This window comes from Leguminivora glycinivorella, chromosome 5, assembly GCF_023078275.1.
Source record: "Leguminivora glycinivorella isolate SPB_JAAS2020 chromosome 5, LegGlyc_1.1, whole genome shotgun sequence".
NCBI classification, from domain to species: Eukaryota; Metazoa; Arthropoda; class Insecta; order Lepidoptera; family Tortricidae; genus Leguminivora; species Leguminivora glycinivorella.
The window spans coordinates 2,286,751-2,305,715 of NC_062975.1; the positions used below are offsets into that span (position 1 = coordinate 2,286,751).

The window sequence follows — 18,965 nt, forward strand, 5'->3', positions numbered from 1 at the left end:
TTTCGTACGGGCATCCGTATTTTACGACCGTTTAGCGAATCGTTTGAAACTTTTCTTATAAATAGTGTGTCAAATAGTTAGGTTCGATCGGTCTTTATCCGGATTTACACATTTCCGCTCGAGCTAGGTCAATTTCATTAGTCCATGGGCCAGCTGGTCTAATTTTGCCAAACGGTATAATTTGGGGGTACTAAGTTTCCTTTTTACAGCAGTTAGGTAGGCCTATAAGGATGTTAAAAAACCATGATTGCCATCTCAAAATGGTAGCTAAACAAAATGGCCGCCAATCCAAGATGGCGGATATTGAGTTTTAAAAAATCGACCATAACTCCAGAAGTATTGGTCCGATTTCATTTTTATTTTTTTTAAACGAAAGCTCTTTTTCTGTACTTAAATACTTGTCATATTCATTGTTTCGCTAAATTCAACCATTAGTTAGTAATTAACGAAAAATATAAAAAAAATATCTTTTTTTCTAAAACTTTCTGTCAAAAATCATGTTTCTACAAAATACCTTGCATATTCTAATAAATATTTAAATGCAGAAAAATAGTGCCATTAATCACCTTTAATTTGATGTATAAAAGATACATATTTAATTTACAAAAACACATAGAGGCTTAAATTTAAAACTGCCTTCGTTGAAATTCACCGTTGTGCATACAGTACTAAAAGATGTGTGCAGTTGGGGTGCATATAGTACTAAAAGATGTTGTAGAGTACAAATATGCTGTTTTTAGTTTATTTTAGCAATTGTACAATTAGAATAATAGTTTATGTTAATAGAACATGATAGTATCCATGAGTTTGTAGATATTCGATAGTACTAGGATAAAATTTGTTTAGATACCATATGTGCAACACACCTCAATGATGAAAATTAAGTATTTAATTGTACTAGGTATATGACTAACATGTGTCGAGACTGTAGAACCATTAACCTTTTGACCGCCACGGACGGCCACGGTGGTCACCGGAAATTCTTGCCAAGGACGCCAACGATACGGACGCCAAATGAAATAAAATTGGGACTCCGTAATGCCTAATTACGCTCATATATTCGCGAATTCGCAATGCAATTCTGTTGCGATTGTGCCTGGGAGACGGAATACTCCGTCATCATCTTGCGTATAAGGGTTAGATCGTATTCCGGATTGAAAATCGTTCCGCATTCAAGGACTCTCAGATTTGAAAAAAAAAACCTACGCACGAGCGGGTTAGTGAAGAGCACCTCCAGAATTCGGGCAAACTTTAGAAATGTTCTTTAGTACAGAATTAATAGATATTTCTTACCTATATTTTACCGATTACTAAACAACGAAGCCGTTAAATACCGGATGGACAAACTTTGAGACAAATATCACCGCTTAAAGTAGAGCCAAATATTATTAACATGTATTGTTCGTCATTACCGAACGAAAAACGTTAGAAGACGTTAATAACAGACGTTTTAATTACCTACTCACGTGAGTTGAATTTTCATAAAAGGTGTACCAAAATGTGAATGTTTCTATGCAACCTGCTATTGAATCAGAAGAAAAGTTAGCACCCGTATCGACGAATCTCAATTAGTAGAGAGTAACTCCGGGGTTATGCAATCTGGCCAACTTTTTAAACAGGTAGGCATTTATAAAAGCCTCAATAGGGATGATAGATGTATAAATGTATGCCTCAATTATCTTCGATATGCGGATAACATCGTCATCTTCAAAGAAGCACATGTTCCCCGTCAGGTGCTGGAGGAACTGTATGCCGTCGGTGAGTGTAGGGTTAAAGTAGTTAAACATATAGAGGTATGTACAAATTGAAAGTTACGGCAAGGACAGACTTATCCAAAGCTCCATATTTCAGCCTTTATAACAAGTAACAGAAGATACGTTATCCGGAACAACAAATAAAGGTTGGGTTAAGGAATGCCATAAACGACTAACGGAGGTAAGTCATAATAACAAAATCATCCTTCAATGGACCAAAGGACACAGTGGATGTCGAGGTGATGATGCGGCCTACGAGCTGGCCAGGCAGCTGGGGTCGACTGCCGATTCTCCCGATGTCCTTCAGCAAGGTATGCTCAATATGAAACTACACACAGCACACTGGCAAAACCAGATCAAATGCTGCAGTCAAACAAGCCAAGCCTAGCATCAATGGAAAACTCACAAAGACGCTCCTTCAACTAGGGAAAGTCCGCCTGAGAATAGTAACCAATGTCAGAACAGATCGTAGACTACTTAACAAACATATTTTCATAACAGATGCTATGAACATTCCCCTGTAACGAGGGTGCCTCTCACCTGGTGATGGAGTGAGCAGAGTGGCTCCATACAGGAAGAAACATCTCGGATCCCCGAGAGACCTCTCCAATGTTCTCCTACTCAACATTAAAGGTCTAATAGGATTTCTCGAGGAGATAAGCTGGCAGGATTAGCTAAATCCCCCACATCACGCAAAATAGGCACAAAACGTCGAGTTGTGGCGAACCATAACACAATACAGAGACTTGGGTCGGCCTCGCTGCCGGCGGAGATCACACGGAGGACTTGGATGCCTTTTGTACGCTAAAGGACGTATTAAGGGCAAGGATACCAGTCACTGGAGACCAACATGTTTGATCAGTGTGTAACTGGGTACTTCCCACCGTGACATAAGCTTGCGAGACGTGGACAGTAACAATGTACTAAATGAAGAGGCTAAAAGTTGCATAGAGGTATAGAGCACAACACGTTCGGTATGTCTTTCTACGATGGAAGCGAAACGAGATGATGCTGATGCGGCGACGGGTCAGAATTATAGAGATCGTATTGCTACTCTAAAATGGGCTTGGGCCGGGCCAGGGCACGTAAGTCGTGATTGAAGGTGGAATGCCTGCTATAAAAGTTCGAAAAATTAGGAGAAAATTAATCTGTTACCTGTGATTGTCTTGAAGGCTTGATATTGGTGATATTGGCTCTACAATCTACATTAACGGTAATAAGTAATATATTTCTGTGCGTAAATTAAGGTTTATTCGGTAGGTACCTATATCACGTTGTTTAGTAGTCGGATACTCCATAGATTTGCCTTATTAATGCATTATAGTGAATTTCTCAAGACTATTTTTCTTTTGGGGTGTGTTCTTCACCTTTTGTATGCAAGGATTATTTTAACTAAATATAAGTTTTCTCGAACACGGATCAGGGTTAGGCTTAACCTTTTAAACGCCAAATAGTGAAAAAGAATACGTCGTGCCCCGGATACCAGACAGACGTGGATCGCGATTATTTGAGCAAAATTAGGTGTTAAGAAGGCCCGCATGGGTCCCCAATGTAATTGGCAAAACTGATGGCCATGGTTGGCGTCCTTAGGAAGCATTTCCAGCGACGGCCATATCCGCCCATGGTGGTCAAAAGGTTAATGTGATGAGATAGGACCTCAACTATGTCTAGTTTATTTATTTTGTATTATCTCGGTTGGTTGGCGCTGTATCACTAAAGAAATTTTATACAAATAATCAAATATCTAAAACTGTACTTTACCTATGACATATTTTATTAAGTATATTCTTAAAGCTAATGGATTTCGGATACTAACATGTTCAGTTCTTTTCTTAATTGTAAGTACAATTTCAGAAATATACTAAAAACAGCATATTAGTAATCTACAACTTCGACCTGAAGCTTTTAGTACTGTATGCACAACGGTGAATTTCAACGAAGACAGAATTAAAATTAAGCCTCTAATGTGTTTTTGTAAATTAAGTCTGTAAATTAAATTAAAGGTAATTAATAGCACTATTTTTCTGCATTTAAATATTTATTAGAATATGCAAGGTATTTTGTAGAAACATGATTTTTGACAAAAAGTCTTAGAAAAAAAGATATTTTTTTTATATTTTTCGTTAATTACTAACTAATGGTTGAATTTATCGAAACAATGAATATAACAAATATTTGAGTACACAAAAAGAGCTTTCGTTTAAAAAAAATAAAAATGAAATCGGACCAATACTTCTGGAGTTGTGGTCGATTTTTTAAAACTCAATATCCGCCATCTTGGATTGGCGGCCATTTTGTTTAGCTACCATTTTGAGATGGCAATCATGGTTTTTTAACATCCTTATAGGCCTACCTAACTGCTGTAAAAAGGAAACTTAGTACCCCCAAATTATACCGACTTCTTCACTGGCCCATGGACTGCATGTTTATTTCCACTTTTATTACACAGATTTTTACTTATATACCACGACACGTTTTAATAGTAAAGCAATTTCCAGATAACACTAGAAGAGAGCTCGTGGCTGGGCGTGGGGCTGCTGATCCCGGGCGACGGGTTCAGCGCGGAGGTGGTGCGCGGCGTGCCGCCCGGGCTGGCGGAGTTCGTGGCGCCGCTGCAGCGCGGCGCGCTGTGCCGCCTCGCGCACCAGCCGCACGCGCGCGGCGTGTGGACCGTGTACATGGCCGGCTACGGCGCTATCACCAGGCGCCCGCCCGATCCCGCCGTGCACATCATACAGCTCAACAAGAACTCCAATGGAATGGGGCTCAGCATCGTTGCTGCTAAGGTGAGCTATCAATAGCAGCCGTCTTCACCGAGTATATGCCAGAGGCGTGTGGCCGGTGTATATGACGGGATATATGGGACTATGGGTAAACGTCCGCCTGACCGGGCTGTGCATATCATACGGTTGAACAATAACTCTAATGAAATGGGACTTAACATGATTGCCGCAAATGCAAATTCCCTGTTCGAATAAGTCTGGGCTGTGGGATCCACCACCCGTACGAGTAATAACGGTCGATATCACCTAAGTTTCATCAAATATTTCAGTCAACTCTAGAAAATATAAATAAGATGACTCGGAAGTAAGTTGTTAATGTTATGGTTAAATAGGAGACAAATGTAAGAATTTTTTCTTAAAAATCGCATGACTTTTCTAATCATAATAAAAACAGAGTACCTACAGTGCAGAATATGCGTGTGGATTGTGTACTGTACGAGACATACCGTATCCCTACCGAGACGTACCGTAACTCGCTAAACAGTTTGTATAGGCTACTTGCATCCTAGTCAAATCAGCTTGTTTTTAAGAACTGTCAAAACGAATTTGAACGACTTGCTAATATGGAATTTATATGAAATCGAATCGAGTGACGTCACGGTCAACTCAGTTACTTTATATATTTCAACCTGACTTATAAAATAGAAATTGGATTAAAAAATAACTTCTGTCCACGTTTTTCTTTTGATTATCTGATGCTTTATTTCGTGCGTGGTATTTTTTTTTAACTACAGTCAAGTTCCGTATTGTGTATATTAAGGAAACGTGTTTGTTATGGAAGGGCGCGGGGCAGAGCAAGCTGGGCATCTACATCAAGTCCGTGGTGCCGGGCGGCGCGGCGGCGGCGGACGCGCGCCTGGCGGCCGGCGACCAGCTGCTCTCCGTGGACGGACAGTCGCTCGTCGGCATCACGCAGGAGAAGGTACCGTGCCTATGTGCTGTTAGTGTAGGGCCCGAGTGAACGCTCGTATTGGGCGTGCGGCGTGCATGTCAAAACAATTGAAGCTTATACTAGAGTCCTGCGTGCGTAGCCGAATGCACAAACGCTTACGAAACGAAACGCTTGTAATATCTAGCTCTATGGCTAACTTTCGCGGCGTTTCGTTTTCGTTTCGCGTCGTAGAAATGCCATTCGGCTAAGGGGCCTGAATCCACGCTAATAGCATGCACAGAGGCTAGCCCGTTCCACTGCACACCCCGCCGACCGAGCGTCTACTCTGGCCTCACACATAGGTATTTTACAAAGCCTACACAAATAATTTGTACATTTTCGTGTAGTTACAACCTTTATTAGTTAACCGACCTAATACAATTTAAACCAAGCGGTTTCGTCCTAATTTGGTAGTGTAATCTTTTCGTCTACCCTCAACTGGTTTAAGGAGCCTTTTGAGGGTAGATTTTGTTTATATTTATTTAAATACCTAAAGATACAGACTATAATACGACACCTCGGACACTGGCGATCAAATATATGAAAGAGGCGCGTTCCTATCACACAATCTAAGCTCGTGTAGGTGAACGCGTATTATGCTTGTATCAGGGAAATATGACAGGTCGACTGTTCGCATTTTTGACAGGCTCTAACTGTGAGGGAATCGAGAGGGGGTGGGCGACACTTTCAGTGGGGAGCGGGAGTGGCCATACTGGACGATAGTATTCTTTACTATACTGTACGACGCTAAGCTATAGCCGACGATCATTTCTTTGTTCATAATAGTCGTTCAGAAGCTATTATGACAAAGCATGAATCAGCAGGCGATGACTAAATTGAAATTTTTAAGGTTCCCTACCAAAATGTTACAAAAGGAACCCTTACGGTGTTACTTTGTCTGTCTGTGTTCTGATACCTGCCATTCCCTTTCACCTGGCTCGCGCCACAGTGAAACCATGTTGAATGATATGAATGTTCGCAGGCGGCCGAGTACCTGGTGCGCACGGGCCCGACGGTCACGCTGGAGGTGGCCAAGCAGGGCGCCGTGCTGCACGGGTTAGCGACGCTACTGCACCAGCCCGCCTACAACAACAAGCAGGGTGAGTCCTACACTTTACATCACCATTTTCCTTGCGTTGATAACTATATTATACTTTACATGTTTTGCAATATTGTCCTCTAATTGTTTATGATGAAGCGATAAGTAAGAATCGGATGGGTTTATTTATCTCGCTCTAATCTATGACCGCTGTTATCGGCTAAAGGGAAAATATTTTTTTTTTTTATTTTTTTATTTATTAAAGAACAAACAGTCATACAATATACATATGTAAACTTAGCTATATTGCCAAAATTTTATTAATTATAGACCTATAGTTCTCCAATTTACAAAAATCGAGTTACAATAAGAGTATTAAAGTATATTTATTACCTACTATATGATAGGCAGTGTAGTTAAATACATTAAAAAGTGTAAGAGAAATTAATTCAAAATGGAAGTACAGTCTGAATACTTATAATATAGGTACTAATTATTTTTATTTTAATAGAGAATATACAGTACTTTTAAAGAGTCCTAGTGAACTGCCAAACAAATCTGCGTCCATACAAGTTTCGTTATACTGCTTACATGCGCGCCCTATATATGAATGCTGTGCATATTTTGTTCTACTGTTAGGAATGCTAAATAATGCCTTACTGCGACAAGTACGTTCATTTCGTCTGGGGACACGAAAACCTATTTTATGTAATAATGCGGGAGCATCTACAACGTTATTTATCAATTTATATAAAAATACCATATCTGTACAAGACCGTCTAAGTGAAAGTGGTTGGATGTTATGATGTTTAACCGAGGAAGAATAATTAACATAGCTACGACCGACTCGAAATTCCAGTGCTTTGATGAACTTTTTCTGCACTCTTTCAATGCGGGTCTTATGGACATTAAATAAAGGATTCCAAACCACAGAAGCAAATTCTAGTCTACTACGAACGTAACTATTATAAAGCAGTTTATACGTAAGTGGTCTTCGAAAAGGTTTTGCCACGCGAAGAACAAAGCCCAATTGTTTGTACGCCTTACTTAATATATGATCTATATGGGGATTAAACGTTAGTTTTGCATCCATTATTACCCCTAGGTCACGTATATTATACTGTCTTGTAAGAGTATTGCCACACAGACGGTAATTGAAAACGATGGGATCCCTTTTCCTGGTGAAACTAATAACTGAACATTTGTCACTATTTAAAAATAAATTATTATCCACACAATATGTTTCAAATCTAGTTAAATCATCCTGCAATAGAACACAATCGGCGTCAGTTTTAATGACTCTAAATATTTTAGTATCATCGGCGTATAAAAGTGCTTTAGAATTTCTCAGACAGTCTGTGATATCATTTATATATAAAATAAACAACAAGGGGCCCAAATGGGACCCTTGGGGGACACCTGAAGTGGTTATTTTAAAAACTGATGAAAAACCCTCGAGCACAACACTTTGGGACCTATTTTCTATATACGATTTTACCCATCTAAATAGGTCACCATGAATGCCAAGGTTCCAAAGTTTCAACAAAAGTGTACTGTAAGATATTTTGTCGAACGCTTTAGCGAAGTCTGTGTAAACTGCGTCTACTTGGTACTTATTATCCATTGCATCTCGTATGACTTCACTGAAGGACAAAAGATTGCTCTCCACACTTCGACCCCTGTAGAACCCGTGCTGACCCGAATTGATATGGCGTCGTACAGCGTATGATAATTGATCGGTAACTATTTTCTCTAAGATTTTACCAAACTGGCACAACTTAGAGATAGGCCTATATTTTTCTATATCCTGACTTATAGGACCCTTAGGTATGGGTGTAATCCACGCCGTTTTCCAAATTTGTGGAACCTTCCCTCCTTAAAAGACTGCTGAAATATTTTGGTCACTGGAACCACCAAAGTGTCAGCACAGTTACTAATTAGTAAAGGATGTATACGATCAGGTCCTGCGCCCTTATTTATATCAACGGATTTTAGACATTTAAGAACTATTTCATTTGTCAACATGATTGTACTGAAGCTTAAAACTGGATTCGGCGGTGGTTCCAGGCGGTCAATGTCTAAAGGTGGGTAAGTAGCCTTTTCAAACACTGACTGAAAGTGGTCACTGAACATATTGCAAATACTTTCCCCGTCTGATGCTGAAATACCTCTGTAATTCATTGTTTGTGGTATACCTTTGTTGGACATTGACGACTTAATAAATTTCCAAAAATATTTTACATGTGTATTTATTCTATCCTCGGAACTATCTATATAATTTTTGTAACACTCTTTTTCAATTTTTTCAGCTCTTTTTCTTAATATTTTAAAACTTTCGTAATCTAACGGGTTACCATAAGATTTCCATAACTTATGATATTTCCTTTTTTCTTTCAATATCTTTCTTAAAGACCTACTATGCCATATGGGATAATTTATACATGAGTTTCTGGAATAACGGCAGGGTACATGTTTATCTATTAAGGAGTATAATAAGCTATAAAATTTGGTTATGCAACCTTCCAGATTTAAATTAACGAAAAAAGTGTCCCAATTTATATTTGATAGGTCATTGTTCATTTCATCATAATTTGCAGAATGAAATTTATATGTTAGAGTTTTGGCAGGTTTAATGGGTATAGTATAATTAACTTTCAAATTCAAATATAATGCCGGATGGTGCATATCCTCTGGCGTTAAAGGAGTTTTACATCTAGTGACTGTGCAGAGCTCGTTACTGAAAATTAAGTCAAGGACACGATTATTTATATTAACAATATTGTTAAATTGATTTAAATTGCTCAAAGCCATAAAATCATGTATACATTGAATCAAAACATTACTGGAACGAGTTAAAGACAGTACACCGAGGCCTAGATCGGACCATTCTGCATGGGAAATATTAAAATCCCCGGTAATGAGAAATATATCATTGGAATATTCGAGAGTAAGTCGAGAAGTTATCTCAAAAAATATTTCGACAGCATCTTTATGGTTAGGTCCGTGCGGAATGTATACACATGCTATATTTAAGTACCTACGCTGAGAATGATTGCAATCATTAGAAATGGGAAGCGACACCCAACACACTCAGCGTGCGCGGGGGAGGGGCAGGGCCAGTCGCGGCGCAGCGGCTGCAGCTCGCGGCGCGCCGCCACCAGCGCGCCGCCGCCGCGCGCGGCGCCGCTGTCCGCCTCCGACACCTCACACCTGTATACTACGTACCTTTCGTCAACAAATTCTCTGTCATAAAAATTCGAGGTCAGCCAGGATTCAGTAATACAGATAAAATCGTAATCGGCCAAGGAAGTTTGTGAAAAAAAACTATGAGATTTAGTTCGTAATCCCCGTACATTCTGATAATAGCCGTTGAATAGCTTGTCAGTCATTGAAGATACCAAATACAATATTTATTTTGAATATAAAAACATGGCACAAGTTCATGCATATGTATTCATTGTGTATGGCTTTCAATAGTAGCAGTAAATAGGCATTGATATGGTTCATAGCAGCGGAGGCATTGTAAGAAAATAATACAGTACAAAAACATATATATTGTTTATTAATCGGTGAAATATTTGTAAACAGACGGCAGGCAGGTTTAGGCATATAAGATATGTCGAGATAACGACAGCATTCATAATAACAAATATGATGTAACGCGCATGTAGGTTTATGCATAATAGCTATAATAAGTAGATGGTAATCAAGTAGAAATGTAATAATCAACATTAAATGAACAAAAAGTACGTTGGCACAAAATATTACCTACAATGATTTTTAATATTGTTTTAAAATTATAGGGTTAATTTACGACTTTATGACTTACATTTTAAGGTGTGTTCTACATCTAATGGTTGTTTGCGAATCTCTCATGTGATTCGAATTATTTAATAACATTTATTCAGTTGAAACACAGTAATTTAGTTTATAATATCATTTCGTTTTACTAATAAAGTGACTGCATACATGGTTTATTTTTAAGTTCGAACTACATCGTCTGTTACTTTTACTGTCGTTATCCACTTGTACATGTACACACAGTTAATTTAGGCCTGATTTATTAAGGTGTATGCTAAAAGTGTTATAACTTACACAATGATTTTATTGTATCAACATGCTAATATGATTTACAAAAAGTTCAGGCTCTAGCGTTCTAACCGATCGTATTATTTTTCAGTGAATTAGTTTAGATCATATGAGTGTCCTGTGGAAGTAAATTATTTCATTAACATTCATCAACAGATAACACTACAACAACTAGATAAAAAGCTTAAACACACACGAGTCTATCCAATTATGTGTAGGTACTCACAAGTAGCCCCAATATAATATAGCGGTAGCGTTGTTAACCGGTGGTGTTGGGTAGAGCTGGTGGCGGAGGACGGCGCGCTGGTGTACGAGCCGCGCCTGCGCCGCAACAGCGGCACCTACACCAACCCGCACCCCGCGCTGCTGCGGCCGGCGTCACCGCGCTCAGAGCTCGCCACCGCAGGTCCAGCTGTCACCGACCCCCCGTATACCCGCATCCACCGCTGTATATATCCTTCACCAACCCGCACCCCGCGCTGCTGCGGCCGGCGTCACCGCGCTCAGAGCTCGCCACCGCAGGTCCAGCTGTCACCGACCCCCCGTATACCTGCATCCACCGCTGTATCTGTATATATCCTTCACCATCCCGCACCCCGCGCTGCTGCGGCCGGCGTCACCGCGCTCAGAGCTCGCCACCGCAGGTCCATTGCTGTCACCGACCCCCCGTATACCCGCATCCACCGCTGTATATATCCTTCACCATCCCGCACCCCGCGCTGCTGCGGCCGGCGTCACCGCGCTCAGAGCTCGCCACCGCAGGTCCATTGCTGTCACCGACCCCCCGTATACCCGCATCCACCGCTGTATATATCCTTCACCATCCCGCACCCCGCGCTGCTGCGGCCGGCGTCACCGCGCTCAGAGCTCGCCACCGCAGGTCCATTGCTGTCACCGACCCCCCGTATACCCGCATCCACCGCTGTATATATCCTTCACCATCCCGCACCCCGCGCTGCTGCGGCCGGCGTCACCGCGCTCAGAGCTCGCCACCGCAGGTCCATTGCTGTCACCGACCCCCCGTATCGTACCATCCACCGCTGTATATATCCTTCACCATCCCGCACCCCGCGCTGCTGCGGCCGGCGTCACCGCGGTCCGGGCTCGCCACCGCAGGTCCAGCTGTCTCTAACCTCTTATCCTGTATCTACCCGATATACCCGCATCCGCTCTGTATATTATTACCGTCACCAACCCGCACCCAACTTCGCCGCCCCCAACTCCATTACTGCCACTGACCTCTTATCCTGCATCTGTCTGAATCCTCCCGACATTCGACTTCTTATCCTTTGCACAGGGGTTGCCTAAGATCTTTATCAGTCCGCGGCGTGATTGCAATATTTTATCACGGTGCCAGCTATTCGAAATAAATAGGAGACATGATGAGCGTTGCCACTCGCTCTTCCTACTGTTTACGGCGCACCGTGGCGGACAGTCTTGGCAACCCCTGCTTTATCCTAACCCTACCAATCCTGCCAGATCTTTCATTGCTTTCTAAGCGACATTCGCTGCATATAGCGAGATGCGAAATAGCATACAACATTATGAATGGACTCGTAGCTACTGTAAAAAGGCAGTGATAGTGTCACCATTCTTCCCTTCCAAACTCTAAACAGTAACCAATCCCTTGTATAACTTGTTACTATTTTACTCCCAACTTCCATCCTACAGACCCCATTGTTGTCGGTTCTATTTTACTTTGCGCTTCGATGTTACGAGTACACCTCGTCTTTTGTTGCTCTGCGGCCTTCAATCCTTGCGCATCTCTGAACTTCCATAGTTCTAAATTGGAAAATTCCTAAAATGACTTACTTAAGGTATGGGTAAATTGAGATGCTGAATTGTTTTATAAGTCTTGGACTTTTATTCCGAAAATAACCAATTTACCTAAAATTTTCGGAGTAAGTGGTCGGCTGTCTATTTTTTTTTCAGTTTTGTCTTTTTGTTTTATTTGATCCATGATCGCTGTTGTCGTAGTTTTCGTGTCCGTTTGTGGCTTTTTTTATTAATTTTCAGGTCATCCGTATTTTTTTGTTTCGTATTTTCGTGTTCAGTATTTACCGAATATTTGAGTCCTGAGATTCTCCAAATCCGTTTCATGAAACGGTCACGTATTTACGGACGCTCAGAACTCAACGCGAATATAATTCGTCGTTCTCAAAACTGGTTCCCTTACAGGATATCGGCGTCAGTGTCACGACCGATGTCACCCGCTCAGGGACGAGTCCACAGAGTCCAGCACCTCGGAGAGCGAGGAGTGCGTCCCGCACTACCACGGCTCCATCCCGCGCCTCATCATCACGCTCGACCGCGAGAACAACCAGCTGCGCGACGACCTCTCTCCCGACACGCCCGGCTGCCCGCTCGAGCTCAAGGGCCCGCCGCCGCCGCGGCCCATCCCCATATTCACGTTCACGTGCGAGGACTTCGACGAGCAGCGGCCCGCCAGCGACTCCACCTACGACAGCCACGTGCCCGAGCCGGTGCCGCCTCCCGCGCCCGCGCCCGCGCCCGCAGAGATGCCGCCGCAGATGCGGCCCATCGACACGCGCCTCACGCTCGAGCTGTTCCGCGACGAGCGGCCCGCCTTCCGCCGCCGCTGCACCGTGCCCGACGAGTGCGTCAGTGCGTGCGAGTGCTGCCGCGTGCCGCAGCCGGAGGCGCCGCAGATCCCCTACATCGACGAGCCCGCCTTCGAGCCGTTCATCTTCGAGGAGGCGCGCGTCGCCACCCCCAAGACGCGCCGCATCCTGCCGTCCGTGTCGCTCGACCGGCCCGACGACAAGCCGGAGACGGCCGACGCCGTCTGCCAGACTCCCTCCTTCCCCATGGACGTCGACGAGAAAGATCTCCCCGCACCCCGCACCCCGCAGAGCAGAAAGCTCGAGCTCAAGTTAGACGTTAGTAAGGATGCCGACAAAATAGACGATATACATTGTAGGTTAAGAAGAGCGTTGTTCACTATGTCGAAGTCGTATTCTAGTAAATCCGAGGGCGCCGCGGAACCTTCCAATTCTACGTCGGAATCGTTCGACGATACGATAAACCATAAAAATATATTCGGGAGAAAGAATTATCCGACTCCGGTGGAGGCGGGGGCGAAGCAGGTTCTGGATAGCGTCGATCGTAAGTCGTGGAAGTCGCCCGACGAGTACCGCCCCGCCTTCGGTAGAGTTAAAGCTCTCACGAAACGTTTCAACGACATCAACCTCCGATACTGTGTCAAAAACTACAAGAGAAACTGCCAATCGAGTCCTAATCTTAGTTGTCAGACCGAGAAAACTTTTAAATCGAAAGAAAATTTACCCGCTAGCTCTAGTTTAGTCGATATACAGTACGAGTCGTTGATAACGGACACCAGCGAAACGAAAGGGGAGAAGATGTCGGAGGACGAGGTGAAGAGCATCCTGATCCAGCTGGAGGACTGGTCGCGGTACGGCTCGCGCGGCAGCGAGGACACGCTCGCGCAGGGCAACGAGTTCGAGCTGCCCAACCTGCCCTCCGAGGACCACTCCGACAACCACGCCTACGTCTTCAACGAGATCATACACAACAAACCGAAACTCATCACGCTAGAGAACATAAGACTGAAATCTAACCAATCGAGCCTCAACTCGGACACGAGACAGAGCAAAGAATCGCTCAAAAGTAGCGCCGAATCGAGTTCGAAAGCGGCCGTCGTCGAGGATGTGACGCAAAAGAGCTCCTTTTCGCTTTTGGACGTATCTTCGGGCTCGTCTCCTAGCGCGTCGTGCTCGGCGGTGGCGCAGAGCTGGCCCAACCTCAGCGGCGGCAGCGCGCGCGGGCGCACCGCGCTGGCCGCGCCCGCGCGCCGCAGCTGCCCCGCCACCGCCGCCGCGCCCCCGTGTAAGACCGCACACGCATGATAGGTGTGTTATAGCTGTGCGCACTACTACCGACAACACATTCTTTTTTTAGTTCGAGCATGCGGACACTCTTTTTGTTCGTAGAAGTAAAGGATCACTGCTTCGTTATTTTCGTCCTAGTTTCTTCGTTTTTATTTGCGATATCACTGCAGAGCCTTATTATTATGTCGATGGATTTTGTTTATGGGTAGCAAGTAACGAATGCTTCCAACTTGTTTCATATCATCTACACCGTGTCCAATAAGTCCGAATACTCACATTTTACCTCAGTTCTAAAGATATAGGGATCACAGGCCATCAAATTCTTATTTAAACTAAAGAGTATATTCCTCTTAATAAAATACAAGCACAAAGTACATGCACAAGAAAAACAAAGAGGTAAAGTGCCAACAAAATACTTGCTCGGCACGCAGGTGACGAGTTATTTTTTATAAGGAGAATCTGTATGTGATAAAACAGACGCCACGTGTCCAAAATAAACTATTATGGGTACCGATGATAGATAACGTTCCGGGCAACTAGAAAAATGTGCCTAGGTTCCAGAGCTCACCATCGGCCCAGGTGTGGGATGCAGTATGTAAGCGAGGTAAACTACCTTCAGTACTTACAGATAAAAGCGTTAAAATCAACGTTTTTTTCTTTAAAACCAAGGTTTTGGAGAAAAAAATGCCTTAAAGTTAAAAAGGATGCTTGGGAATGAGTATCATGTGTCCCAACAAGACGCACCTCCAGCACATTCGGCAAATGGTATTCTAGCGTAGTTTCAGACTAATTTGGCAGTTTTTTATCCGAAACATGAGTGGCCACCCAGGCCTCCAGGTTTAGGCGTATTAGACTATTTTGTATGGTCATACATGCTTTGAAGACTAAATTTTTATAAAATCATAAACCTAGATCATTTCAAAAAGGTTATCGAGAGTATTTGGGATGAAATGTGAAGAAAACGGTGCGTGCCGCGTGTGATCCGTTTGAGAAGCGTTTGAGGCTGGTAAACAAGTTAATGCTGGAGTTATTCCAAAACATTTGTTGTGAATGTAGTAAATAAGAGTGCCATTCATAAAATATAATAATAATGTAGTAACTATTTGTTCATTTTGTTTTATTGGCTATTTGTGCTGTATTCAAACTTATTGGACACGGTGTATATAAGATTGAACGACGTTGAATCGTTTAATTTCAGAGTATCAAAGTGATAATGAAACAAACATGGAAATACTCGTCGATCTTGACTATTTATTACTGTTTTTGCAATAGAAAATTAAATATTGTTAAGTAACTAGAAAATTGTCTGCCCCATGTTGAGATGGTGGACAAGTTAGATTGCTATCAAAAAACGAATCGCGATCAAAACACGGGTTGACAGCGAAATTAATGATTAAAACATCGGCCGTTTAATGATGTACTTGTTTTATCATAAATAAAATAAGCCCTATATTTTGTGTACTATACCGTACTGACCGTTCTGTAAGTACATTCAATACGAAAACGTACTACGTTTATTTCAAGAAAGAAGCAACAGTTTTTGAATTATCGTTTTAATAGATTACTGCCAAAATTTTAATGCAGGCGTCACGCAATATTAGGTTTCCATTGTACCTGCGCACGATGTTTTAGTGGACGTTAGAATGTTAGTGTCGTGTAAACATAATCAGAATAGCGTATAACATGGTTATGTTGCGCAGGTCCACTGGGCGCGGCGCGGCGCGCGTCCGAGCGCGACCTGCCGGCGCGGCTGGCGGCCGAGCCCGTCAAGCCCAGCAAGAGCACGCCCGCGCTGCACCACGCCGACGCGCCCGCCGACACCATGCCGCCGCTGCCCGCCAGGTAACCTAGCCTCTTCACAGTGGGTGGTCGTACGCGACATCCCAAGCGGGATGTCTACAGAGTACGCATACCTTCAGTAACATTAAGAGCGCTTTCAAAAAATCTGCTTGCTCGCATTTCGACGCCGGCGGCGCTGGCGTGCGCCTGTGTGCAGACGCACACTATAACCAGAAGCATAACGATTGTAGCCTGCGGTACAGACATAGCGTGCGATCCTCTTCGAACCAACCTTACGTGCGGCTAGAGCGAAAGGGATAGCATTCATGGTCGGTACCGCCACGCCGTCAGTGGCGTTGCGGACTAACCATTATTGATACTTGCGTAAAAACACCACCATATATATTACATATTTGCATACATGATTTCGTGCATAAATACTTGACCTTTTAGTTTAATTATTAAACTTATCACAGTTTTTTTTATTAAAACGTACGTGTGTAGCCTTGGAAGAAATAAATTAAAAAACTTTTATAATATAATAAATTGTGTATATAATATTGTCTTCTGTCACCGCGATAGTTACTCATGAAATAAATTTATGGAATCAGATTATATCGCGTATAATGAATATAATCCGTTTTCTTAGTTTTATTTTATTTTGTACATGATATGTTTTCTAGGTTCTTTTCGGTGAAGGAAAACATCGTGAGGAAACCGGACTTATTCCAATAAGGTCTAGTTTACCCTTTGGGTTGAAAGGTCAGATGGCAGTCGCTTTCGTAAAAACTAGTGCCTACGCCAAATCTTGGGATTAGTTGTCAAAGTGGACCGCAGGCTCCCATGAGCCGTGGCAAATGCCGGGATAACGCAAGGAAGATGATGATGTTTTCTAGGTACATATACAGAGTGGGGCCTGTAACAAAGGCGAAGAATTGAACTCTAGGCTATTCTCCTTAAGCCGTTTTCACACTATCCGATCCGATATCGGATGTCGAAAGCATTTCAATAGAAAAAATCCAAGATGGCGCCTGTAATGTATGGGATATCGGTCCGACATCCGATATCGGATCGGATAATGTGAAAACGCACTTATACTGATCAACATTTGTTCGGCGACTTTTAAAAATAACTTGTATTTTGATTTTTATCACCCTTGAAAGTTTTTTCTAAGAGGTAATGTATTGCGAATTCTGTTAAGTCTAAAGTGTGACAGACAACGTCAATGACAACAATAATGGCGTACATTGAAGCTAATATTTATTTTGTATGAAAAATTAAAAATTTAAAGACTTCATAATTTTTAAAAGTCACTGAATAAATGTTGATCAGTATAAGGAGAATAGCCTACAGTTCAATTCTTCGCCTTTGTTACAGGCCCCACTCTGTATATAATGGAACTAAGATCGGTTTTCTTTAATTTTAAGTAGTTTTTTTTATATTTAAAATGTAAGAGTTTTGAATGATTCACGGTTATTTTCATTAGACTTATATTCACGGTCTATATCCCGGTCAATATAAGTTTAATATTTAAAATGTGTTTTTAGGGTTTCGTAGTCAACTAGGAACCCTTATAGTTTCGCCATGTCTGTCTGACTGTCCCTCCGTCCGTCCGTCCGTCCGCGGATAATCTCAGTGACCGTTAGAACTAGAGAGCTGAAATTTGGTACCAATATGTATATCAGTCACGCCGACAAAGTGCAAAAATAAAAAGCGGAAAAAATGTTTTATTAGGGTACCCCCCTACACGTAAAGTAGGGAGTGATTTTTTTTTTAATTTCAACCCTAACGTATGATTTATTGTTGGATAGGTATTTAAAAATGAATTACTGAAATCGTTTTTTGATAATATTAATATTTTCGCGAATAATCGCTCCTAAAGAAAAAAAAAGTGTCCCCCCCCCTAACTTTTTAACCATATATTAAAAAATATTTAAAAATTACAAAAGTAGAACTTTATAAACTTTCTAGGAAAACTGTTTTGAACTTGATAGGTTCTGTAGTTTTTGAAAAATATGGAAAACTACGGAAGAGCCGAGCGGCTATTTACCAACGCGGCTTTAAAAACCGGCCGAGAGCGTGTCGGGCCACGCTCAGTGTAGGCACTGAGCGTGACCCGACACGCTCTCAGCCGGTTTTTAAATATTATGTTGTTTTAATTGCATGGAGCACAGGAAGGTCCACATCTATGTATTGGTTTTTTGTAAGGAAATACAACTCTACGCTACGCCTACCTGCTTTAGTTGACTGTTGACACACTGAGACAGTGGATGCGCCAGAGTATAAAAGAGTGATTACCATCTCTTGTCAAAGATCTTGTTGAGACGAATCAAACGAACCCAAACACGAAGTGGTTTCAAGACCTGGTCGTGGAATACTCTTGACTACCTTCCAGCTTCATCATCAGATCCTGGGTACCATCTCTTGTCAAAGATCTTGTTGAGACGAATCAAACGAGCCCAAACACAGAAGAGTTTCAAGACCTGGTTGTTGAATACTCTTGACTACCTTCCGGCTTCACCATCAGATCCTGGGTACCATCTCTTGTCAAAGATCTTGTTGAGACGAACCAAACGAGCCCAAACACGGAGTGGTTTCAAGACCTGGTTGATGAATTCTCTTGACTACCTTCCAGCTTCATCATCAGATCCTGGGTACCATCTCTTGTCAAAGATCTTGTTGAGACGAACCAAACGAGCCCAAACACGAAATGGTTTCAAG

At 42.4% G+C, this 18,965-nt stretch overlaps 1 protein-coding gene across 1 annotated transcript in view; it reads left to right on the forward strand.

Annotated features, from left to right (window-relative positions):
* The window catches only part of LOC125226430, a 142,071-nt gene that overhangs the window by 106,988 nt on the left and 16,118 nt on the right, over positions 1-18,965 (forward strand). The window contains exons 22-26 of the mRNA XM_048130413.1: positions 4,253-4,540; positions 5,319-5,459; positions 6,451-6,568; positions 12,775-14,463; positions 16,166-16,307. Coding sequence (XP_047986370.1) covers positions 4,253-4,540; positions 5,319-5,459; positions 6,451-6,568; positions 12,775-14,463; positions 16,166-16,307 — 2,378 coding nt within the window. The remainder of the gene's footprint in view (positions 1-4,252; positions 4,541-5,318; positions 5,460-6,450; positions 6,569-12,774; positions 14,464-16,165; positions 16,308-18,965) is intronic.